The 26,554-nt window shown below is 42.6% G+C and overlaps 1 protein-coding gene across 4 annotated transcripts in view; it reads left to right on the top strand.

Annotated features, from left to right (window-relative positions):
- LOC118369810 (attractin-like protein 1) overlaps window positions 1-16,346 on the top strand; it is a 371,022-nt gene extending 354,676 nt beyond the window's left edge. For all 4 annotated transcript variants that reach the window (XM_052498667.1, XM_052498665.1, XM_052498666.1 and 1 more), the window contains 2 exons: window positions 3,145-3,259; window positions 14,461-16,346. In XM_052498667.1, the coding sequence (XP_052354627.1) occupies window positions 3,145-3,259; window positions 14,461-14,585 (240 nt within the window). In that variant the 3' untranslated portion in view covers window positions 14,586-16,346. The remainder of the gene's footprint in view (window positions 1-3,144; window positions 3,260-14,460) is intronic.
- The last annotated feature ends 10,208 nt before the right edge of the window (window positions 16,347-26,554 follow it).

The raw sequence follows: 26,554 nt of genomic DNA, 5'->3' as shown, positions 1-26,554 counted from the left end.
TTTTCTCTCTTTTCTCTCTCTCTCTTTCTTTCTCTCTCTCTCTCTCTCTCTCTCTCTCTCTCTCTCTCTCTCTCTTCTCTCTTTCTCTCTCTCTCTTTCTCTCTCTCTTTCTTCTCTCTCTCTTTCTCTCTCTCTTTCTCTCTCTCTTTCTCTTTCCCTCTCTCTCTTTCTCTGTCTCTTGCGCTCTCTTTCTCTCTCTCTCTCTCTCTCTCTCTCTCTCTCTCTCTCTCTCTCTTGCGCTCTCTTTCTCCCTTTCTCTCCATTCCCCTTTAATTTCGTTCATCTATTTTGTGAAGAAAGCCTCCTATGCATTTCATTTCAAGGCTCTGTAGAAGCGTCTCCATGTCTACTGTGATCAACGAGCATTCATGATACCAAAATATGGGAGCAGGGGAGAGGTAAGAATGCCAGAAAATAAGAGCTACAGATAGTAGGATAGTATATCTCAGGTAGAGCACTCAACATTGCCACCATGTCTTTAAGGAGAACGAGGTGAGTTCTCTGGAGTGAGAGAGAGTGGCAAACCACGCTGCTGCCCTGTCCAGGCTACTCTCAGGGAGCTCTACCCACAGCACTTCAGAGTACTTTAGAGAGGGCCCTGACTAAACCCTAGCACCCCTCTATCCACTTCAATCTCTTCCGATTGACATACCTTTGGTGCGTTCCAATGACTTGTCTGGGTGTAATTGGTAGTGTAGGGTGTAAGGGTGCTGTAAACCAGCCTATGTAAGAGGAGGCTGCTCTGCTATTGTCTGTCGACAGGACATTGATCTGGATGACCAGAGGTCAAGCCTTCTTCCCTGTTGCCGGTAAACAACCACATCTGTCTCCTCTCATCTCGGGTCCTCCCCAGACCAGAGCAGACACCAGGAGTAAACACGGTCCAACCCTGACCCCTGTGGTCACCCGACCCCTCCCTCCCTGGTGTGGTACCGGGGTCAAACCTGCTGCTCGGTATTGTAGTTCAGTGGAGCTCCATCTGACAGCTACTGGCAGACAGCACCACAGAGACCTTATAACAAAGACATCTCAGGTGCATATAGACTTTGTTTGAATAGAGTTGCTGCCCTCAAGGTCAACTGTAGACTATGGTGTCCACCTCTTCATCTCTCCCATCGACTCCTCTTCATCTCTCCCATCGACTCCTCTTCATCTCTCCCATCGACTCCTCTTCATCTCTCCCATCGACTCCTATTCAGCATCATTGTTTCCTCTCTTGTTCTCCTGTAAGTCCCGTGCTTCTGTTCTGTGTTTGAGAGCTGTGCGTAGCAGCAAGGCACAGTGGAGGATGATCAAGAGACCACATCAACGTCTCATCACTCTGTTTAATCATCTCACAGCAGGGATCAATGCACCTTAAAGCTGAAAGAAGGTGTGTGTGTGTGTGTGTGTGAGTGTGTGTGTGTGTGTGTGTGTGTGTGTGTGTGTGTGTGTGTGTGTGTGTGTGTGTGTGTGTGTGTGTGTGTGTGTGTGTGTGTGTGTGTGTGTGTGTGTGTGTGTGTGTGTGTGTGTCTGTCTGTGTCTGTGTGTACGTGTGTGTGTTTTTGTTGTGTTTGTACATCCCATTACATACTACTGGAAAAGCATATTGTGCCTTTGACAGTGTCTATGTGAGGTCAGTGATGATTAAGTTGTCCTTTGAGAGTGGGGGGATAGAAGAACACGTGCTGCAGTGTGCCAGTGTGGTGTAGCAATGATCCCAGCTGGGATTTTGGCCTCTGGGTTGGAATGCTTCTGGCGGCAGCAATTACACAGCTTTGGGCTATACAGTTTATTTACACACATCTTTGGGCTATACAGTTTATTTACACACATCTTTGGGCTATACAGTTTATTTACACACATCTTTGGGCTATACAGTTTATTTACACACAGCTTTGGGCTATACGGTTTATTTACACACAGCTTTGGGCTATACGGTTTATTTACACACAGCTTTGGGCTATAGTTTAGTTTATTTTATTTACACACAGCTTTGGGCTATACCGCTTATTTACGCTTTGGGCTTTTTATTTACACACAGCTTTGGGCTATACGGTTTATTTACACACAGCTTTGGGCTATTTACAGTTTATTTACACACAGCTTTGGGCTATACATTTACACACAGCTTTATTTACACACAGCTTTGGGCTATACGGTTTATTTACACACAGCTTTGGGCTATACAGTTTATTTACACACAGCTTTGGGCTATACAGTTTATTTACACACAGCTTTGGGCTATACAGTTTATTTACACACAGCTTTGGGCTATACGGTTTATTTACACACAGCTTTGGGCTATACAGTTTATTTACACACAGCTTTGGGCTATACGGTTTATTTACACACAGCTTTGGGCTATACAGTTTATTTACACACAGCTTTGGGCTATACGGTTTATTTACACACAGCTTGCCTCCTTGGCAGGGACATGTTTGAGACCCTCTCCTAGGAGAAGGTGAGGCTGGTATCTTGAGCCACGCCCTAAGCTACTTGGTAGTCATGAGGTGTGAGCTGTGAGGAGAGTATGGCTTAATGGAAAGAAATGAGTGGTCCTCTCTAGCCACACCCCCCAGGGTCAGTCCCTCAACAAGCCTAAGTGAAATGGATGTGGCGGCTAGGAGGAAAATACCTCCCCTGCACCTAGCGTCCCCTCCAACCATCCATCTCCGTTACTCGGGCTTCAGGTTGAGCTCTAGGGCTTGTCTGTCAGCCAACTCCCCCATGTGTGAGGCCCTCACCTGGGGGAGGTGGGAGCGGGTCCTCCATCCACTGGACATCCAGCCTAACTGAGATAGATGTCCAGTCAGTACCTGGATATGGGCTGCCTACAGACCTATCTTAGTAGCTGGTGAATGCTGCTGTCCATTTCCATACTGGATCCATGCACAGGTCTAACATTTTGCATACTGTCTGTGTGTGTATTTTAGGGGTCACAAAATCTATGTTTCATCTTTAAAAAAATGACTTTGAATTAATTACGGGGCAACAGCAAAACATAACAAGCTAAGTTTTAGCCGAACACAGGCGGGGCAATGTTCTCATAGAAACAGTGGAACCATGTGGTGTGTGGAAATCTGACGCACCCCTTTGTGATGGGATTTGGGAGTGTTTATTGATTGACATGACTGACATGCTCCTTCCTCTCTCTCTGTGCAGGGTGTGCCCAAGCCTATAGCAGTGGAGCCATGTTGGGGGAGCAGGGCCGGCGTACTGACCGTCCTCATGTGTCTGCCCAGAGTCCCTTCAGGAATACCCCCTCCTGGCCAATCTGGTAAGCACCTGTCTCCTCTCCACTCAGTGTCTGGCCTCTAGACCTTCTCCCAGATCTAACACATTCTTCAGATACCACGATTTCCCTCTACCATTCCAGATATATACTGAGTATACCAAACATAAGGAACATCTTCCGAATATTGAGTTGCACCCTTTTTGCCTCAATTTGTCTGGGCATGGATTCTACAAGGTGTCGAAAGCGTTCCACAGGGATGCTGGCCCATGTTGACTCCAATGCTTCCCACAGTTGTGTATAGTTGGCTGGATGTCCTTTAGGTGGTGGACCATTCTTGATACACACAGGAAACTGTGTGGAAAAACCCAGCAGCGTTACAGTTCCTGACGCAAACTGGTGCGCCTGGCACCTACTACCATACAAAGGCACTTAAATATTTTGTCTTGCCTTTTCACTCTCTGAATGACACACATACACTATCCATGTCTCAATTATCTAAAGGCTTAAACATCCTTCCTTACCCTGTCTCCTCCCCTTCATCGACACTGATTGAAGTGGATTAAACAAGTGACAGTAAGGGATCATAACTTTTACCTGGTCAGTCTGTCATTGAAAGAGCTGGTGTTCCTAATGTTTTGTCCACTCAGTGTAGAACAAAAGAGAAAGAGAAAAAGTTTAATTTAGAAAATACTTCCTACTATCTCTCTGTCTTTATCTCTGTCTCTCTCTGTCTCTGTCTCTCTCTGCCTCGGTCTCTCTCTCTCTGTCTCTTTCTGTCTTTATCTCTGTCTCTCTTTGTCAATTCAATTCAATTCAAGGGCTTTATTGGCATGGGAAACATGTGTTAACATTGCCAAAGCAAGTGAGGTAGATAATATATAAAGTGAATATATAAAGTGAAATAAACAATAAAAATGAACAGTAAACATTACACATACAGAAGTTTCAAAACAATAAAGACATTACAAATGTCATATTATATATATATACAGTGTTTTAACAATGTACAAATGGTTAAAGGACACAAGATAAAATAAATAAGCATAAATGGTGTTTGTTCTTCACTGGTTGCCCTTTTCTCGTGGCAACAGGTCACAAATCTTGCTGCTTTGATGGCACACTGTGGAATTTCACCTAGTAGATATCGGAGTTTAGCAAAATTGGATTTGTTTTCGAATTCTTTGTGGATCTGTGTAATCTGAGGGAAATATGTGTCTCTATGGTCATACATTGGGCAGGAGGTTAGGAAGTGCAGCTCAGTTTCCACCTCATTTTGTGGGCAGTGAGCACATAGCCTGTCTTCTCTTGAGAGCCATATGTCTGCCTACGGCAGCCTTTCTCAATAGCAAGGCTATGCTCACTGAGTCTGTACATAGTCAAAGCTTTCCTTAATTTTGGGTCAGACACAGTGGTCAGGTATTCTGCCACTGTGTACTCTCTGTGTAGGGCCAAATAGCATTCTAGTTTGCTCTGTTTTTTTGTTAATTCTTTCCAATGTGTCAAGTAATTATCTTTTTGTTTTCTCATGATTTGGTTGGGTCTAATTGTGCTGCTGTCCTGGGGCTCTGTAGGGTGTGTTTGTGTTTGTGAACAGAGCCCCAGGACCAGCTTGCTTAGGGGACTCTTCTTCAGGTTCATCTCTCTGTAGATGATGGCTTTGTTATGGAAGGTTTGGGAATTGCTTCCTTTTAGGTGGTTATAGAATTTAACAGCTCTTTTCTGGATTTGGATAATTAGTGGGTATCGGCCTAATTCTGCTCTGCATGCATTATTTGGTGTTCTACGTTGTACACGGGGGATATTTTTGCAGAATTCTGCGTGCAGAGTCTCAATTTGGTGTTTGTCCCGTTTTGTGAAGTCTTGGTTGGTGAGCGGACCCCAGACCTCACAACCATAAAGGGCAATGGGCTCTATGACTGATTCAAGTATTTTTAGCCAAATCCTAATTGGTATGTTGAAATTCCGTAGTGTATTTCTGTATTGTTTTAGTGATTCACCATAGTGAATCTTTGTATTTGTCTCTCTCTGTCTTTATCTCTGTCTCTCTCTGCCTCTCTGTCTCTGTCTCTCTCTGTCTCTCTCTCTTTATCTCTGTCTCTCTCTGCCTCTCTGTCTCTGTCTCTCTCTGTCTCTCTCTCTTTATCTCTGTCTCTCTCTGTCTCTCTCTGTCTTTATCTCTGTCTCTCTTTGTCTCTCACTCTCTGTCTCTCTCTGTCTCTCTCTATCTTTATCTCTGTCTCTCTCTGCCTCTCTGTCTCTGTCTCTCTCTGTCTCTCTCTCTTTATCTCTGTCTCTCTCTGTCTCTCTCTGTCTTTATCTCTGTCTCTCTTTGTCTCTCACTCTCTCTCTCTGTCTCTCTCTGTCTCTCTCTATCTTTATCTCTGTCTCTCTCTCTCTGTGTCTCTCTCCCTGTCTCTCCCTGTCTCTCCCTGTCTCTCCCTGTCTCTCCCTGTCTCTCCCTGTCTCTCTCTGTCTCTCTTTGTCTCTCTCTCTCTCTCTCTCTGTCTCTCCCTGTCTCTCTCTGTCTCTCTCTGTCTCTCTCTCCCTGTCTCTCCCTGTCTCTCCCTGTCTCTCTCTGTCTCTCTCTCTGTCTCTCTCTATCTCTCTCCCTGCCTTCTTGCTTCAACCCTCTCTCCTCACCTCCACCTTGCCCAGACAGCTGCTGACTGAAGCATGACAGCATAGAGAGGTGAAAACTCTCCTCTCCTCCCCCAACCTCCCTTACCTATCCTCTTTCCCTGTTAGATCTCAGCCCCACCTCCTCTACAACCCAATCTCTGTCAGACTGTCTTTCTCTCCTTCAGGCAGTTACATTTGGAAACCTGTGTACCATCTTGTTTGACAGACACAGATCTACTAGCTATTCGGGGCTTTGATTTGAGAGAGAGAAGGAAACTTGTTAGACCGGGAGGAATTAGCAGGCTGTTAGATCGATTGTTCCCTCCAATATGTTTTCCAGCAGAGCCCAGCTGACCTCCTGTTTCTCCTAAGAGGATACGTGATATTTCAGAGGTGCTGAATATGCCGCTGTGCTGTGGATAGATGAATAGGGAGATGACCATTTGAATGGCACACAGTGTCACAGAGATGAGCTAGGGATTGCTTTAGAACTTGTATCACTGACAGAACCCAGCTAAATATGTCTTTCCCTCTGTCACTCTTTCCCCTTAAACATACAAGCACACATTATCTCTATCTCTCACTCACTCCATCACTCTATCACTCACTCTAACACTCACTTACTCACTCTATCACTCACTTACTCACTCACTCTATCACTCACTCTCACTCACTCTATCACTCACTTACTCACTCACTCTATCACTCACTTACTCACTCACTCTAACACTTACTCTATCACTCACTCTCACTCACTCAATCACTCACTCACTCTATCACTCACTCTCTATCACTCACTCAGTATATCACTCAGTATATCTCTCACTCACTCACTATATCTTACTATCTCTCATTCACCTCTCTCTCTGCCTCTCGCTTTCTTTGTTTTTCAGTTTCTCTCTTTCTCGCTTATTTTATTCCTCTCCTTTTCTCTCCTGTTTCCCCTGAAGCCCCAGTCTTTCTGAGAGAGTGCTGTCAGCTCATCATGCAGGTATAATAAACTAGCTGAAATACGAGCAGGTGTTAAAGTGACTGCAGCAGGAAGCCTGTAAAAGACGGTAGAAGTTAAGCACTTTGCAAGGCAGCGGGTTCTCATGCTGGGAAAAGCTGCTTATATTACATTTAGAGGAGCCTTAAAAGCCACCAGTACTGGGAAAATATTAGCAGCTTATAAGTTCAGCCAGTAAGTGCAGGCTACGGTACTGGCTACTGCTGCTGGGTAAATGCACACTGTACAGTCAGTCCCTTGAGGATTTCACACAGTTTTTTGTGATAGTTGCGGCCAAAAATGCTTGATTTTGATTTTGCTGTGCTAATTCTGACATTTTGCATGTCAATTTGCGATTTTTATCACATTTTTCAAGAAATGTGGGACGAGTGAAAAGTTTGTTGACGTTGAGCTTGATTGAACCATTTCATGCAGTCAAAGTGCGGTGATTGGTTAACATTGCTAGCCCTCTTTTTGTAGTGCAGTGGTCAGACAGTTTTATGTGGTAATATTGGGGTGATTAGGAATTTGATATGCATATCATACATGGAACTATAGTAATGGAAGTGTCACTCTGCAGTAAGTCCTGAAGCAGTGCTGTGAAACCATGAAAGAGGGAAGGGATTGGAATGCCTCAGGGGCTTTATGGGACACTCGGGGTGTAAACTGGAAATGGCTATTTAGCCGGTCCCATCTGTTTAGCACATCCCATCTATTTAGCACATCCCATCTATTTAGCACATTCCGTCTATTTAGCACATCCCGTCTATTTAGCACATCCCGTTTAGCACATCCCATCTGTTTAGCACATCCCATCTATTTAGCACATCCCGTCTATTTAGCACATCCCGTTTATCACATCCCATCTGTTTATCCCATCCCATCTATTGAGCACATCCCATCTATTTAGCACATCCCATCTATTTAGCACATCCCATCTATTTAGCACATCCCATCTATTTAGCACATCCCATCTATTTAGCACATCCCGTCTATTTAGCACATCCCGTTTGGCACATCCCATCTGTTTAGCACATCCCATCTGTTTAGCACATCCCATCTATTTAGCACATCCCATCTGTTTATCCCATCCCATCTATTTAGCACATCCCATCTATTTAACACTTCCCATCTATTTAGCACATCCCATCTATTTAGCACATCCCATCTGTTTAGCACATCCCGTCTATTTAGCACATCCCGTTTAGCACATCCCATCTGTTTAGCACATCCCATCTATTTAGCACATCCCGTCTATTTAGCACATCCCGTCTATTTAGCACATTCCGTTTAGTACATCCCATCTGTTTAGCACATCCCATCTGTTTAGCACATCCCATCTATTTAGCACATCCCATCTATTTAGCACATCCCATCTATTTAGCACATCCCGTCTATTTAGCACATCCCATCTGTTTAGCACATCCCATCTATTTAGCACATCCCATCTGTTTAGCACATCCCATCTGTTTAGCACATCCCATCTCCCATTTAGCCCATCTGTTTATCCCCCATCTATTTAGCACATCCCATCTATTTAGCACTGTTTATCCCATCTGTTTAGCACATCCCATCTCTGTTTAGCACATCCCATCTGTTTAGCACATCCCATCTATTTAGTTCCCATCTGTTTAGCACATCCCATCTGTTTATCCCATCCCATCTATTTAGCACATCCCATCTATCCCCCATCTGTTTAGCACATCCCATCTGTTTAGCATCTCCCACTATTTAGTTCTATCCCATCCCATCTATTTAGCACATCCCATCTATTTAGCACATCCCATCTATTTAGCACATCCCATCTATTTAGCACATCCCATCTGTTTAGCACATCCCATCTGTTTAGCACATCCCATCTGTTTATCACATCCCATCTGTTTAGCACATCCCATCTATTTAGCACATCCCATCTGTTTAGCACATCCCATCTGTTTAGCACATCCCATCTATTTAGCACATCCCGTTTAGCACATCCCATCTGTTTATCCCATCCCATCTATTGAGCACATCCCATCTATTTAACACTTCCCATCTATTTAGCACATCCCATCTATTTAGCACATCCCATCTATTTAGCACATCCCGTTTAGCACATCCCATCTGTTTATCCCATCCCATCTATTTAGCACATCCCATCTATTTAGCACATCCCATCTATTTAGCATATCCCATCTGTTTATCCCATCCCATCTATTGAGCACATCCCATCTATTTAGCACATCCCATCTGTTTAGCACATCCCGTCTATTTAGCACATCCCATCTATTTAGCACATCCCATCTATTTAGCACATCCCATCTATTTATCACATCCCATCTATTTAGCACATCCCATCTATTTAGCTGGTCCCATCTGTTTAGCACATCCCATCTATTTATCACATCCCATCTATTTAGCACATCCCATCTATTTAGCTGGTCCCATCTGTTTAGCACATCCCATCTATTTATCTATCTGTTTAGCATCCCATCTATTTATCACATCCCATCTGTTTAGCACATCCCATCTATTTAGCTGGTCCCATCTGTTTAGCACATCCCATCTATTTATCACATCCCATCTATTTAGCACATCCCATCTATTTAGCTGGTCCCATCTGTTTAGCACATCCCATCTATTTAGCTGGTCCCATCTGTTTAGCACATCCCATCTGTTTAGCTGGTCCCATCTGTTTAGCACATCCCATCTGTTTAGCACATCCCATCTGTTTATCACATCCCATCTGATGTGGGCAGACTGGTCAGGGATAGATGCCTACACCAGTTAGTATGTGAGTGCATGTGGGTGTGTGTTTGTGCATAGGTGTGTTTTTCAGTTTGTGTTTGAATGTGTCAGTGTGTGATACATTAACTACCTTGTCATGTGCCCAGGAACCATCACTCTCCTCCTCTAAATATTCCAAAATACTAGACGCATTTAAATGTGCAAATATAGTCAGATGTTAACCCAGTAACATCCTAACTTCAAAGACTAACGACATAGCCCCAGTCTGGTTAATGTGGAGAGGATTATTCTGTGATGTAGAAAATAGTCAGAATTGTCACACTGTGTTATCACTTAGAAACATGTATAGTATGTATGATGATGCTGGACAATACAGTTTTGTGTAGATTAGTTTTTCCCTGAGTACTAAGCTTTCATGTGTGTGTGTCGCTGGAAGGTTCTGGGAGGTATGTGAGAAAAGGGTCAGAGAAGATCAGAGAGATCGCTAGGAGTGCAAATACACACTACACACTAGAGGGAAAGGAAGAGAATGGGTAGATAAAGTCTTCTCTAAATGAAACAGACTATTCCACCCTCTTTCCCTTGCTTTATTTTCTCTCTCTCTCTCTCTCTCTCTCTCTCTCTCTCTCTCTCTCTCTCTCTGCCTCTGTCTATGTCTCTCTGTCTCTGTCTCTGTCTCTCTGTCTTTATCTCTCTCTCTCCCTCTCTCTGCCTCTGTCTATGTCTCTCTGTCTCTCTCTCTCTGCCTCTGTCTCTCTCTCTCTGTCTCTCTGTCTCTCTCTCTCTCTCTCTCTCTCTCTCTCTCTCTCTCTCTCTCTCTCTCTCTCTCTCTCTCTCTCTCTCTCTCTCTCTGCCTCTGTCTATGTCTCTCTGTCTCTCTCTCTCTGTCTCTCTCTGTCTTTATCTCTCTCTATCCTCTATCCTCTCTCCTCTCTCTCTCTTTCTCTCTCTCTCTCTCTCTCTCCTCTCTGTCTCTCTGGAGAAGCCCTTCTAGGATCAGAGCTGTTCCACCATTGATCTGAGTGTGTGTGGAAGTGAAGTCACTTTAGGCGCACTCAGCCCGTTCCCAGCGCTCTCTGTGGACTCACTTCAAGAGGAATGTTTCATGAGCACAAGTTATTTTTACCTCTCTTTGTTTTCTCGTCTGCTCTCTCGTCGTTCTTTCCCCTAGTAGCGTCACCATTATCTGACCCCCTTCCTCGAAGCGGGGAAGAGGAATGTATACAATTGTTTGTGTAGTGAAAGGCATCCCCTGCATGCAGTCCTTGTTTTAATATTTAAAGCGCCAGATTCAAACTGAGTCTCTTCTCTCTCCTTATGTGGTGGTTTAGAACTCCATAGTAATCCGCCTCTTAGAATCTTGACGCTTTTTCTGATTTTGGGAAGTGTGTGGATGTTGGGGTGCTGGAGTTTTTGTGCTGGGTAGAGCAGCCCTATCTGGTCCAGTGCTCTGACACATTGCTCTGTAATGCTGCTAACAGCAGAGCTGAGGCTCCCAGGATGGCACAGGTGGATATCGGGTTCATCTTCATAGGAAAAGGCACATATACCGACGATATCCATACATAACACCAGGGACAAAATGTCACCTTTCAACTGTAGTTTCTGCTACAAGTAGTATATGTTTTTGTTGTATAGGTTGTTATCTGGTATAGACAATCTGCCTACATGTACACAAACATACCCACAAACACCCTCCTCTCCACAGGCCTCTCTCGAAGTCCACTTCTCTAAGCCCTTGTGTGACACTGCTTTAAAGTGCTCTGCCGAGGAGACTAGGTGCACCTCCGTCTCTCCACCAACACACGCACGCACGCACGCACGCACGCACGCACGCACGCACGCACGCACGCACGCACGCACGCACGCACGCACGCACGCACGCACGCACGCACGCACGCACGCACGCACGCACACACACACACACACACACACACACACACACACACACACACACACACACACACACACACACACACACACACACACACACACACACACACACACACACACACACACACACACACACACACACACTCCCTTCTTATTCTGCCTAAGTCAGTGTAGATGGCTCTAACCAAACCTAATAATTCATTCAGACTAATAGTTGAGTGGGGAGTTATTGTAGGAATGTGCTAACTTTGATTCCAACCTACTGGGACTAGCTGCTTAGTGAGGAACTTCACCTGAATGTAGGGAAGTTGGTTTCAACTAAATAAAATGTCTGAGGAATGGTGTGTACTTCTAAAAGTCGGGCTTCTCAGACAGATTTACAGCTGGAGCTGGATTGGCACATGGATAAAATATCCGACAGACATGCTCCAATTTGCTGAGGGACAGAGACTGACAGATAGACAAATGGATGGACATATGTCTATCAGCCATCTACCTCTGTTTCCCTGCTACCTCTCATCCTTCCATCATGTCTACCTCCTCCTCCATTGTTGTGGGCCCCTAATGGTTGAGAACTAGGTCAAGACAGGGAAGGAGCCATCTGCCTGCCAGATACCAGCATGTTCTCAGGGGTTTAAACATAGTCTCAATACAAACACAGCAATCCCCTTCTCATCAACGATAATCTGCCTATTCAGGAGGAGATGTGGACCAACCATGACAGAGAGAGTAAGAGAGAAAGGAAGCGGGAGAGAGAGAGAGCAGGATGGAGGTGTGAAGGAGATTTATTGAACAAATGCGGTCTGAGGTAAGAGTCTGTGGTGGCACCCTCAACCCCCAGCGCCTAGCGATTTGCATTTAGCTGTGGTGCCTGGAGAGACTTCCAGTCCCAGGTGGTTGATAAATCCCTTGGCGTTCCCCAAGCCAGCGGAGGAAAATGAAGAAAAAACACAATCAGGGCCCCGTTATCTCTCCTGTTCTGCTCCATCTCTCTATCTCTCTCTCTGCCGTGTTGCCACCAATGGTGCCCCGTTCCCCATCACAGCCTCGTGATCCGGTGGCCTGGGCTTTTCCTGAGCGCATTAAACTAACGTGCTGCTGAGTGTGTCGAGGAAAGATTAAGCACACAAAATAAAGATATGAGTTAAACATTTTTCCTTAATCCCTTTTTCTTTTGGAATGATGTCACCATTATTGGGAATGTAAGGAAATGCTAGTGTATGGTGTTCTGTTTTCAGGCAGAGTGTCTATGAACATCCAGCCTCTGGGCTCTCTGTCTCTCTCTGGCCGACAGTGCAGGCTGGGTCCTCTACAGTTTTGTTCTGAAGGTACCAGATACATCATCTTGTCTCCAGAGCGGATTGACCCAGAGTGGATCCTCTATGCAAACCTTTCCTTGACTTCCAGTCTAAGATAGTATGTGTCCTGAAATTTTTGGTGGTTATTTAACATGTGAAAAACAGTATGCATTAAATTTCGTTACTATAGGAACTGCCTTTGGGATGAAGCTAGCACATCTGGTCTACAATGTCAACCACATTTTCCACATTGTCAGGTGAAGATATCAACCAAGGACAAGGTTTCAACAAGAATTCTCACTCTCCTGTTTGATTTAATTTTCTGTGCATTTGGGGTCCCTTCCTGTTCGGAAGCACTTTGTACATTAATGGTCCAGGAACCTCACCTGACAAAACAATCCCATTTATAGGTTTCATTAGTAGGGAGCGCCCTTCACCTCCACTCATCTGTATCCTGATTTGATTATGTTGTCCAATTAATTGAATTTGAGATGGATATCTCATGTCATCCAGAAACCATTGGCTTTAAATAGTACTCTGTCATGACCAAAAAGCTATTTTGTAGTTAGCGTTCATCTTCGGTTGAGTGACCTCAACTGGCATCTAGAAAGACAACTTTTTCATGAAATGTTTTTAGTTTTTGATAAAAAAGTAATATTTTAAATATATATTTTAAAAAATATATATATTTTTAAAGTGTATAAAGTTTGTCTTTCAAGGGTTACACATGGTGGTGGTTTCTATTCAAGAGTAGTGGTGGCTTTCAATCCCGTGGTATTCAAGGTCAGACATATTAGCTGCACTGTTACATGTAGTGATTGCTATAGAAAAGTGTCAGGTAACTGTGTTGGTAGGATCTAGTTGGGATTTGGAGTGAACTGGCTGACAGGTAATCTGGTCTGGGATGGTTCCACCAACCAGACACGTCAGACTGTAGACTAGAGTGTCGGACCCAGGCTCTTTTCTCTCCTCCACCCCCATCTTCATCCCTCCATCCATCCCTGTTTAAGTCGTACATCTTGTTTTATAATCAATGCTGAAGGCCTGCCTTCTGTCCGTGGCAGCGGGCAGCGAAAGACAGTGGGAAAGGGCACTGAAGCGATTTTTGCGATGAAGGGCGCACTGTGGCTGGACCAGACAGACACACACACACACACACACACAATTGGTTTTCCCTCTGCAATAGCCCAGGAATCACTGGTGTGTGAAATGCTTAAGCATGTTGTGTCCAAATTGGTGAGCTTTTCCTTGTTTTTCTGCTTCTGTTTTTTTGGCTGCATACAAGAAGATTTAGTCCCTGTCCTAATGAGTATACTAGTCAAGCCTACTGCTGTACAGAGGGCAAGCCATGCTGAAAATCCATATGAATTACAGCATGCCAACAGAACACAGGAACATCTGCTGTCATTGTGTTCTCTACTTGTCTGCCTTTTGGAGAAAATAGCTGACCAATCAGATTGTTGTATTGAGAGAAATAACAGCCCAGAGGGGTGTAGAGCTATGCTTCAGTGACCTGTAGGCTGTCGTTGCATCCTGCTGAACTCTGATATGTGAGGGCTTGGACTAGAGTTGGGGAAGTGGTGCTAGGGAGTTGGGAATGGGTTTCAGCCGGGCGGGGGGCAGTGAGCTCATTACTGGTCACTGTGTTTTACCTGCCACGCTGCTGTTTACTTTGAAGCTCACCTTCATTTTTCTGTCTCTCTCCCTCCTCCTTGTAGGTATTGCCATCGCCAGTGCCCTGATCGACACCTCACAGCAGAAACCTGGAGACTTCAGAGACAAGTACCATGGCCTGAAGAACCGTAAACCGCACGCAGTAACGCATCAGGGGACCTGTGTTTGAACCGCCTGACCAAAAGGGGAGCCTGAATACACCTGAAAGGACCGCGAACGCTTCTGTTTTCTGACAAGTTCTTGCTCTCTTTTTACCCGTCTCTCAACAGCACGGCGTGCTGAAGTGAACCCGATGACAACGGAAGCCCTTTATTGTGACGTTGAGTGTCCACTACGTGTGCCTCCTCACCTCCACATTCTGTAATGGAGTTTATCCAGAGTGACTTGTCTGCTCCCTGGTTGGGTCTCTGCCCAGCCCAGCTGGGGGTGTTCTGCACATCCCATTGGCTCTCAGCCAGGAAGTTTGTAGTCTGCACTTCCTCCCTGTGGATACATCTCCTTAAGAGTTTAGGAGGAGCAGGTCGCCACTTGAGGTTTGACTGTCATGTGACGTGAGTCTGAAAGAACAATGCCACGGGTCTCTTGCTGGTGAGATATGTGCTCATTTTGATACAAAGACATTAGAGAGAAAAAAGCTCCCTCGTCTTTTCTGTTGTGTTTTCTTTTAATGTACGATCTGCCCAAATCCAATCCATGCTAAATAAACAGAGCAGCCTATGGGTCTAGAATAACTTGACTTGACTATATGATGGCCTCACTCTGAGTTAGTATATCCTGTGCTGAAAGATGGTTCTGCACTGAGTTCCTCACAGTATGCACCAAGAGCCTTGACTTAGCCTACCAGCAGTAGAGTATGTCACGGGCCAATGAAGTAGTTGGATGCAAAGAACAGCAAAAAAAAGAAAGAAAACTTGTATATCAGAAATGAAACCTGCCTGTGTTTATTATGTTACGGTCATTGTCAAAGCGCAATGGCATGACATGTATTCTGGCATTCAAATGCATGACCTTTCCATGTTTCATAGCTGTGATGTTTCAACATATTTCTCATTATCCGTCAACACATATCCTTTATACATTTCAAGGTTTATTTAATTATAGATTTAGAATATAAAATACTATTTTAATTACTACTCATATTGTTTTATTTTGCCATCTTTTATTGTGAATGATTGTGTTTCTAATGAAATGATGAAGACAATACGATCATAAAAGGTACTTAGTTCTAATGTTTTCTTGTACAGTATGTTAATAATAAAAATAATTTTTAAAATAAAAAAAAAATAAAAAATATTAATTTAACCTCAAATCCAAGTCCATTAATTTGTTTTACACACTTACTCAGCTTCAATCATGCAACTCGATTCAGCCTATAACATTCTCAGGCCCTGTTCCAAAATGCTACATTCATTTCCTTTCCTACTCTCTGGGATTACTTCAAGGAAGAGAGGAAGGAAGTATGAATTGGAAGTATTGGAAGATGACCTCAGTCAGGGTGTGGGTCCTGTGGTTCCTTCATCCCACAGTATCATATGAAGAAATCTTTTTTTGTTTCCATTTTTATATTTCTTTTACTTATTTTTGGCATTTGGACAGTTTGACTGTTTTCTCTGTATCACTTTGAAGTTCATTGTGTTTACACTTTTATCCGAAGCATCCCATATTCTGTCGCATTTTGTTCTGTCTTGTAAATCATTGTAAACGTAACCTAATAAATGGTTTACGCTTTTAAATGTACATAAGAAATGTATAAATGTGAGAGATCTGATGTTTTCCGTTTAGGTGAACACTACATGTAATGTATCTTACACCGATCTGTTGAAATGTGTATGAATGAAGAGCGGCTCACCTCATTATTTTCTTCATATGGGCATATTGTGTAAAGTTGCAAATAAACATTTTGATGCTTCTTCATACTGTAATTTAGAAATCGCTCCTTCGTATTTTGTTGCCTCAAGTCTCAAGCTTTATTGATTTGATGCTCAGGATGTCAATATGATTGATTTACAAGCATAGAGTACATAAAGAAAGTGACATCGGACACCTTGATAGATTCCCCTGAATGATGTCTTGGTTTGATCGCTCAGTTGAAGAACGTGTGTTGATTTTGAATGTTTCTTAAGACTAGTTATATTTCCTCAAACACTTACATTGAATGTCTAATGTTTGTGTGCTTGAAAAGTCTGCGAATTGTGAAGACATTTCAATGGGCATGGGGATTGTAGATCTCAAAGATTTGAGGTAGTGTTTAAGGTAGCAGTGCACCATCCAATGAGATACTGTCAATACATGCTGTCTTCTCCATTAGGGAGAGTTTGAAATATACTGTGTGGCTTTAAAAATATTTACACTGTTCACACATTAGCCAGCTTTTGACATAGTTTGTTCCACTCAACAGCGCCGGTATATAAAAATGTGTTATCAGATACTCTTCTATTTCTAACAGTGAATATTAGAATATCTGGCTATGGTATGATGCTGATGGACATCTCTAACAAATGAATAATTGTAAGATAGGTACCTGGCTGCCGAGTCTGTGATAATTCTGTGGACCGGACCAAGTTGAAATAATACTACTCTTTTGTTCCCCAGATAGCCAGACGCTATTTGTGTGGTTTTTACAATAGATCAAACATGTCACAGATAGGGTTGCAAAGGGTCGGAAACTTTCCGCTAAATATCCATCATTTTTTCCCAAAATCTTCAATGGGAAGTTAAGCTTGGGAATTTGGGGGATTTTGCTTAAATTCATCAAAATTAGCTTATAACAGTGAATCTTTTTTGTGGGATACACATAAGGCAATTCTCGGTCTTGTGGCATATTTAGGTTAAACTATCCCTAATTCAGTGGAATTTCAACCCTCTATATGTACAGTGCATTCTTCCATCACATGTACAGTGCATTCTTCCATCACAATGTACAGCTGATTCTCAAGATCTTGCACACTAATGAGATGCTATTGAGCCCACACTACACTGTCTGAGCCAAGGACTACATGCTTTCTGGTAAGTTTTGATTACAGTGCTGGTTGGGTGACTATCTTATATGACATACATTATTTGTTGTTAACTGGTATATAGTAGCCTACAGCAAAGTGTGTTTAAATCATTTCTAACTTGTTAACAATTTCTGCTAGTTCATTTTTGCAACCATGTAGGTTTTAACTTACTGAGTGTTCATTCATCTGTTTCCATATATGTTTCATTTTAAAACATATATCTTACAAAGGAATTGTTTAATCTAACTGCTTAACTATTTATCTGTACAGTAATGTTTTTTATTTTTTTTACAAAATAAATTCTAGTCTTTGACAGGAAAATGCCACGGGCACTATTTGATGTGTGGAGACATTTCACTGCAGCTAATATAGAAGGAAAAGCTGTGTACATTTGCAAATACTGTGCCAATCATATGTGAAGAATGCAACAAAGATGCAGAATTATCTGGCCAAGTGCATAAAGTTCCCTTAGAGCTCACAACAAGCAACCTCTGACAAAAGTCCCTCTACAACAATTTGAGGTGGAAATGATGAATCAGACACCTTATCGATAGCAACAGCTCATGGTCCTCCTGGAATCACTCAATGGAGGAACATAGTCAGAGAAAGGCTGATGAATGTCTTTTTCGAGCTGTTTATGCAACTGATTCACCTCTGATGCTCACAGGCAATGTGTATTGGAAGAGATTTCTGAATGTTCTTTGCCCAGCATACACCCCTCCAACTGGACATGCTTTATCTACTCTTTGTCTGGATGCAGAGTTCAACAGAGTTCAAGTGAAGGTCAAGCAAATCATAGAGAAAGCAGACTATTGCAATCATTTCTGATGGATGGTCGAATGTTCGTGAGCAAGGAATAATTAACTACATCTCCACCCTTTAACCAATATTCTACAAGAGCACAGATACAAGGGACAACAGACACAACGGTCTCTACATTGCAGATGAGCTGAAGGCAGTCATCAATGACCTTTGACCACAGGAGGTATTTGCACTGGTGACAGACAATGCTGCGAACATGAAGGTTGCTTGGTCTAAAGTGGAGAAGTCCTACCCTCACATCACACCCATTGGCTGTGCTGCTCATGCATTGAATCTGCTCCTCAAGGACATCATGGCATTGAAAACAATGGATACACTCTACAAGAGAGCCAAGGAAATGGTTAGGTATGTGAAGCGTCATCAAGTTATAGCAGCAATCTACCTCACCAAGCAAAGTGAGAAGAATAAGAGCACCACATTGAAGCTGCCCAGCAACATGCGTTGGGGTGATGTTGTCATCATGTTTGACAGTGTCCTGGAGGGTGGATGGCGCCTCTCCCAAGAAAGGGCCATATCACAGTCTGTCACTATAGACAGCTCCATCAAGAGGATCCTCCTGGATTATGTATTTTTGGAGAGTGGGGTAAACAGCCTGAAACTCCTGGAACCTATAGCAGTAGCCATTACACGGATTGAGGGAGACAATGTCATCCTGTCTGATGTTCAGACTCTGCTTACAGATGTAAGAGAGGAAATCCATATTGCCCTGCCCATCTCACTGTTGCTCCAAGCAGAGGAAACTGCAGTTCTGAAATACATCAAAAAGCATGAAGACTTCTGCCTGAAGCCCACACATGCCGCAGCGTACATGTTGGACCCCAAATATGCTGCCAAGAGCATTCTGTCTGGTGCAGAGATCAACAAGGCCTATGGTGTCATCACTACTGTGTCTCGCCACCTTGGCCTGGATGAGGACAATGTTCTTGGCAGTCTGGTGAAGTACACTTCCAAGCAAGGGCTTTGGGATGGAGATGCAATATGGCAGTCGTGCCAACATATCTCATCAGCCACCTGGAGGAAGGGACATTGTGGATCTGAGGCTCTTTCCCCTGTTGCCTCCATCATCATCCAAATCCCACCAACATCAGGCACCTCACATCAGGCACTGGTCCTTGTTTGGGAACACACACACCAATACACACAAAAGGCTGACCAATACAAGGGTTGAAAAAATGGTGGCCAGCAGTGCAAATGTTTGGCTTTTTGAGCCTGACAAAGAGTCATCCTTAACAAGGTTGGAAAGTGACAGTGAAGGGGCCTCAGAGTCTGATGTTCAAGAGGTGGACCTTGAGGAGGTCCAGGGAGAAGACATGGAAGTCTGAGAGGAAGACAACCAAAACATTAGTTTCTAGACTATCATTTTACAGATGTATGTTGAAAATGTTTTTGGGAGATGCGATGGATCATTGGGGATCATTCAATATTCCCTTTCTTTTGTTGTTTAGTGAAAACATCCCATGTGAAGAGTCAACTCATTTAATTAAAGTTCAATTTGTAAATATTATAATGTTATTTTATTTATATTGGAAGGATTTAATCATTTGCAATTATGTCTACTTATGATAAGGTCAAATGTTTATGTTTCTGTCTCCATATATTATGGTAAATTTATCCAATGCAAAAAACATCTACATTTAAGAGGTATTAATATGAATTTGCATATATTTACGTTAATTCCCAAATATTCCCATTAATTCCCACATATTCCCATTAATTCCAACAGAAAGTTTCCACCTGAATATTCCCCAAAATGTGCAACCCTAGTCATGGATAATGTTTTGAAAATGTTACAAACACAAAATGGCAACTTGACCTATATCTGGGCCAACTGGCATGGCAAACACAAATGAAACGTTTTAAGTGTACTGTAACAATGACAGTTCAGTGGCATCTGCTTAAAATGCTTGACCTCCAGGTGAGTATGAGGGGGAAGTAGAATTGTTACAAGCTTGTTTTGGCTGGTCTGTAGCTTATTCTTTAGACGTTTGGGGCTACTGCTGAACCATGATGTGCAGGCATAATCAAAGTGACACTGGACGAGCACACTTGCCAGCATCTGAAGGGTGTCTATAGCTCGGTTTCCTTCAGGGTGTCTATAGCTAGGTTTCCTTCAGGGTGTCTATAGCTCGGTTTCCTTCAGGGTGTCTATAGCTAGGTTTCCTTCAGGGTGTCTATAGCTCGGTTTCCTTCAGGGTGTCTATAGCTAGGTTTCCTTCAGGGTGTCTATAGCTAGGTTTCCTTCAGGGTGTCTATAGCTAGGTTTCCTTCAGGGTGTCTATAGCTCGGTTTCCTTTAGGGTGTCTATAGCTAGGTTTCCTTCAGGGTGTCTATAGCTCGGTTTCCTTCAGGGTGTCTATAGCTAGGTTTTCTTCAGGGTGTCTATAGCTAGGTTTCCTTCAGGGTGTCTATAGCTAGGTTTCCTTCAGGGTGTCTATTGCTCGGTTTCCTTCAGGGTGTCTATAGCTAGGTTTTCTTCAGGGTGTCTATAGCTAGGTTTCCTTCAGGGTGTCTATAGCTAGGTTTCCTTCAGGGTGTCTATAGCTAGGTTTCCTTCAGGGTGTCTATAGCTCGGTTTCCTTCAGGGTGTCTATAGCTAGGTTTCCTTCAGGGTGTCTATAGCTAGGTTTCCTTCAGGGTGTCTATAGCTCGGTTTCCTTCAGGGTGTCTATAGCTCGGTTTCCTTCAGGGTGTCTATAGCTAGGTTTCCTTCAGGGTGTCTATAGCTAGGTTTCCTTCAGGGTGTCTATAGCTAGGTTTCCTTCAGGGTGTCTATAGCTCGGTTTCCTTCAGGGTGTCTATAGCTTGGTTTCCTTCAGGGTGTCTATAGCTAGGTTTCCTTCAGGGTGTCTATAGCTAGGTTTCCTTCAGGGTGTCTATAGCTAGGTTTCCTTCAGGGTGTCTATAGCTAGGTTTCCTTCAGGGTGTCTATAGCTAGGTTTCCTTCAGGGTGTCTATAGCTAGGTTTCCTTCAGGGTGTCTATAGCTAGGTTTCCTTCAGGGTGTCTATAGCTAGGTTTCCTTCAGGGTGTCTATAGCTAGGTTTCCTTCAGGGTGTCCATAGCTAGGTTTCCTTCAGGGTGTCTATAGCTAGGTTTTCTTCAGGGTGTCTATAGCTAGGTTTCCTTCAGGGTGTCCATAGCTAGGTTTCCTTCAGGGTGTCTATAGCTAGGTTTCCTTCAGGGTGTCTATAGCTAGGTTTCCTTCAGGGTGTCCATAGCTAGGTTTCCTTCAGGGTGTCTATAGCTCGGTTTCCATCTACCTGGTGATAGATTTTCATGCAAATATTCACAAATCTGCATAAAAACAATATGTACAATTTCCCATCATAGTTGTGTTTCCATCAAATTGACTTGTTGGGGATAAAAGTCTGCCCGTAAATAGTAAATACGTAGTGCAGATATAAATAACTTTGTACCGAATAAAAAATACAAGTTAAATGGGTTTCCATTGCATTTTCAACTCTAGGCCTACTGATGGTTTTGTCACAGAAAATGTTGCATAGGTATAGCAAACACTGGTACAGGCACCTGCGCTCTAGTCAACAGCTCACAGATACAGTGCAGGTATAGCCAACTACATGATGAGATCATTATGGACAAAAGTGCAATACATTTTTTTATTTGTCAAATGGCAACCGAGCATTGATCATCATGTCACCAGAATAAAACCCTCGATATTTATTGGAAAGGAGCATCAAGCTCATCATCTTTCACTACCCTGTGAAGTTCATCATAACTTATTTTATAAGTACCCTAAAAAACTGCACGCTTTCCCAAGTCATAGTGGAAGCACCACACAACATGTCATCGCGTGACTCCAAATTTAATTTGATATGATGGTTATTTTTTGTTGTTGTTGAATTTTACCCCTTTTCCTCCCCAATTTCGTGGTATCCAATTGTTGTAGTAGCTACAAAACGATCCAACTTTTTCTAGCATGTTTAGTTTTGTCAACATTTGGAATGTATACTGTTCAATTTTCAGTTTCCATCAGGTCTGTCAAGACATTTTTTATCCAACATTACTCACATTAAAAGGTTGGATGGAAACCTGGTTAATGTCAAGCCATTTTGAGAATGCTGGAATTATATTTTTTAACCCACTCGTGGGCCGAATGTTTGACACCCCTGCTTTAAATGGATTGTGACCGGCCGAACACTCTCACCTCATTGTGAAGACTCGGGGTCAACCGACCCACGTTCACATGATTGATCCCACACCCAGAACTCAATCTTTACATCATTACGCCATTATGTTCCAAATGCGGTGGGTCATTTCCACTTTGTAAATGACTGAGCAGGGCCGGCCCTCTTACAAAGCACATGGTTGTCCCCTGGACCCCCGTGGCCTCAGAAGAATGGTTCTGTGTTCTATCCCATACAAACCTGACCAGTTTTACTTCATGCTCTTCACCACAACAAAAGGAGGCCTTCTCCTCACATCAGACCAAGAACAAAGAGAAAAGGAAAAAATTGAATATAATGACAAATGAGTATCTGATGAGATTGGGAAGAGTGATGGGAAAGTCTGGGTCTTCGGGTCTTCGGGTCTGTGTGGGGGGGGACTTCTATGTCAAGACTTTCGGTAACACTTTATTTGGATATTTCATCTGCTCTACAGACTATCAGTAACATTTCAACTAACTATCTACTAACCCTAACTTTAACCCTAAACTTAACCCTTACCCTAACCCTTATTCAAACCCTAACCGTAACCTTAGCATGCAGTTGCTTATCAACAGGTAGTTTGTAGATAGTCTGAAGAGCATCTATAGATGGACCATCCAAATAAAGTGTGACCAAACTGAGTGTTACTGGTTCATGCCGTTGGACAGGGTTTCATCTGAATCAATTAGTAATACATTTTCCCATAAGAGCTACCATGCATGACAATAACATTGGTCTTTGGTACTTTATAAGGATCCCTATTAGCTGTTGCTAAAACAAAAGCTATTCTTACTGGGGTCCACACAAAACACTAAACATGATATAATACAGATCATTAATAGACAAGAACAGCTCAAGGACAGAACTACATCCATTTTTAAAAAATGGTTACATTGTTATGTGAACTGTGGAATACAAGTTCATTTGTGAGCAAGATTCATCCAGGTCAGTATATCTTTACAATATCATTTGAAGGGATATACAGTACGGTTGTAAACTAGCCTCATTAGGGATTATAAAACAGTGGAATAATTACAGCCTTAACATTTATTAGTATTCATAAACCATTTTTCCACATGCCATTAACTGCCCCTGGGGGCTTCAGTGAGATACAGCAACTCACATGTGACATTTTGTTATAGATGTGAATTAATGCTTGTGTAAGGGGACTTGAAGTGTTTGATGCTCCCATGACGTCTTTTCAGTTTTTAAAACCTATCAAGTAGCTTCAGAATTTACTTGCAGACTTATTCAGAGTATGGGTGTGGTCTCCACTAATAACAGCAATCTTTATGATCAGTTTAGTGCAAAGATTGACATGGTAAGGCTGGATGAAGGGAGCAATATCTGACCAAATCGCTCTAAATTTCAGAGTTGAAATAGATGGTGTTGAAATAATATACAGTGCCTTCAGAAAGTATTAACACCCCTTGACTTTTTCCAAATTTTGTGGAGTTATTTTTTCTAAATGTTTACAAATTAATGTCAATAGCTGTGCCAATATCATAGAATTCAAACCTTTTTGTTTCAATATGAACCCTTTTCATTTAGAGGTTACACACACACACACACACACACACACACACACACACACACACACACACACACACACACACACACACACACACACACACACACACACACACACACACACACACTCAGTGCATAGTTCTAGTGTATGCCTCTGGATACAGATGGACTGGCATAAATTGGGAGCTCATTAAACAGTATTTTACCACTGGTGTGATGGTGATCTTCACTGGGACAGCGTTGCTGTAAGTGATAGCTCTCTCCTGCTGCGGTGCTCTGGGAATGGTCAGGCCTGAGGCACAATGCAGACAGACAGTGTGGTCAGAATGAATGTTGAGGTTATTTCTGCTACTCAATATTATCTGTTGTCTTCATCTCAACTAAAATAGTGTACCATAATTTCTCCTTCCAATACTAACTCTGCCCACAGACACAACTACTGTGAAAACTACTGTAATAGCTTCTTCCAATACTAACTCTGCCCAGGGACACAACTACTGTGAAAACTACTGTAATAGCTTCTTCCAATACTAACTCTGCCCACAGACACAACTACTGTGAAAACTACTGTAATAGCTTCTTCCAATATTAACTCTGCCCAGGGACACAACTACTGTAATAACTACTGTAATTTCTTCTTCCAATACTAACTCTGCCCAGGGACACAACTACTGTAATAACTACTGTAATAGCTTCTTCCAATACTAACTCTGCCCAGGGACACAACTACTATAATAACTACTGTAATTTCTTCTTCCAATACTAACTCTGCCCAGGGACACATACCTACTATAATAACTACTGTAATAGCTTCTTCCAATACTAACTCTGCCCAGGGACACAACTACTGTAATAACTACTGTAATAGCTTCTTCCAATATTAAATCTGCCCAGGGACACATAACTACTGTAATAACTACTGTAATAGCTTCTTCCAATACTAACTTGTTTAGATTAGACACGTCCTGTGCAAGGCCAGCTTTATACAAAATGAGTTTCAATACGACTTCCTTATAGAGCTAGCTCATCACGTTCACCAATCTCTTCATTAGACCAGTCTCTTACAATATTATTTTGTTAGACCATTTTAGCCTTGTTAATTGCCTGAAAGATGTCTTCAGGTACTTCTGCTGATAGTCCAGTGTTTTCTTGAAGTGCAGTTAAAGGTCATCTCCATAGCCAAGGTTCCTTTAGGTCAGCACTATATTGAAGCCTCCTCAAGGTCTAGGCCAATAGATTAGGTAACACTTCTTAGTAAGCACATCTCCAATGTGAATTGCAGTTTGATTCTCATTATCAAACATCTAATTCCCCACATTTACGAGAACTAATGCTCAATATCTTTATTTTTACTGTTCCCTTTTTTTTGCCAGAGGGCTTTTTCATTTCAAGGTTGTGTATTGCATTTGTTTGACATTTATACATTTTTGCCTGAAAAGGCATTACCCTCCTTTAGCCATTTGTAACTATTTTTCACTTTTATATGATTGGAAATATTGTGCGTGTGCGTTCGGGGGGGGGGGGTTACATAACATTGGTATTATTTGGAACACATTCCATTCAACTGATTTTTTAGATTTTTTATTTTACCTTTATTTTACTAGTTAAGGACAGTTAAGGACAAATTCTTATTTTCAATGACAGCCTAGGAACAGTGGGTTAACTGCCTGTTCTGGGGCAGAACGACAGGTTTGTACCTCGGGGATTCGAACTTGCAACCTTTCGGTTACTAGTCCAACGCTCTAACCACTAGGCTATCCTGCCGCCCCAATACATGTTCGTCTCAGAAACCCAGGACTGAAATCTTGACTAGTTGCGTTAGATGCTTGATCAATGTTACGTGTATCTGTCCACGAGAGATTACCCATGTCTGACTACAGTATGTACAATATGTAACATGTCTTGTTATGATATAACTGTCTGGGCGGCAGGTAGCAGGTAAGAGCGTTGGGCCAGTAACCGAAAGGGCGCTGTTTCGAATCCCTTAGCTGACTAAGTGGTCACTCTGGATAAGAGTGTCTGATAAATGACTATGTCAAATGTGGACCGGATTAATATAAAAGATACATATCAATCCAAGTTCAATAACTTAATGGTAAGACTTGATACTCGCCACAAAAGTAGCATGAACATCTTCAGTGCTCATTTTCAACATCACTCAGACCCATTTCAATGTACGTTTATCTCAGCTGCTGATGCTGCTGCTGCTGCGTTCTGTCAATGTCTGTATCACATGTTATCCCATACTCGTTATTTCTGTCCATCTTGAGATGAAGAAAATACCTGCAAGAAACACAGACTTACATGAAGTACCAGGTGACAACTGATATACTGTTGAAACAACCACAGCAGTGACATTTTAGCCCTGTTTATACCTGCCGCTTACATGCGTCCTGATATTGTCCTGAACACGCCAGTTCACTGAACAGGACAAATGACGCATGTTAGAACCATGTATAAACGGGCCTTTTGAGTTGATTTCTGAAAATAAAACTGAACAACTTGATGTAATAATTGTGAAGCTTTCTCTAATCTGAGGGATTGGAAAGGTCAACCCAGTTGGCTGTCTTTCTACCCATTGCAACTAAACAACCCCCTCCTGCGTCCAGGGAAAGGCCATAA

This window comes from Oncorhynchus keta, chromosome 36 (genome assembly GCF_023373465.1).
Source record: "Oncorhynchus keta strain PuntledgeMale-10-30-2019 chromosome 36, Oket_V2, whole genome shotgun sequence".
Taxonomy (NCBI): Eukaryota; Metazoa; Chordata; class Actinopteri; order Salmoniformes; family Salmonidae; genus Oncorhynchus; species Oncorhynchus keta.
The sequence above is the reverse complement of the archived record's forward strand: the minus strand, read 5'-3'. Positions and strand labels throughout refer to the sequence as shown.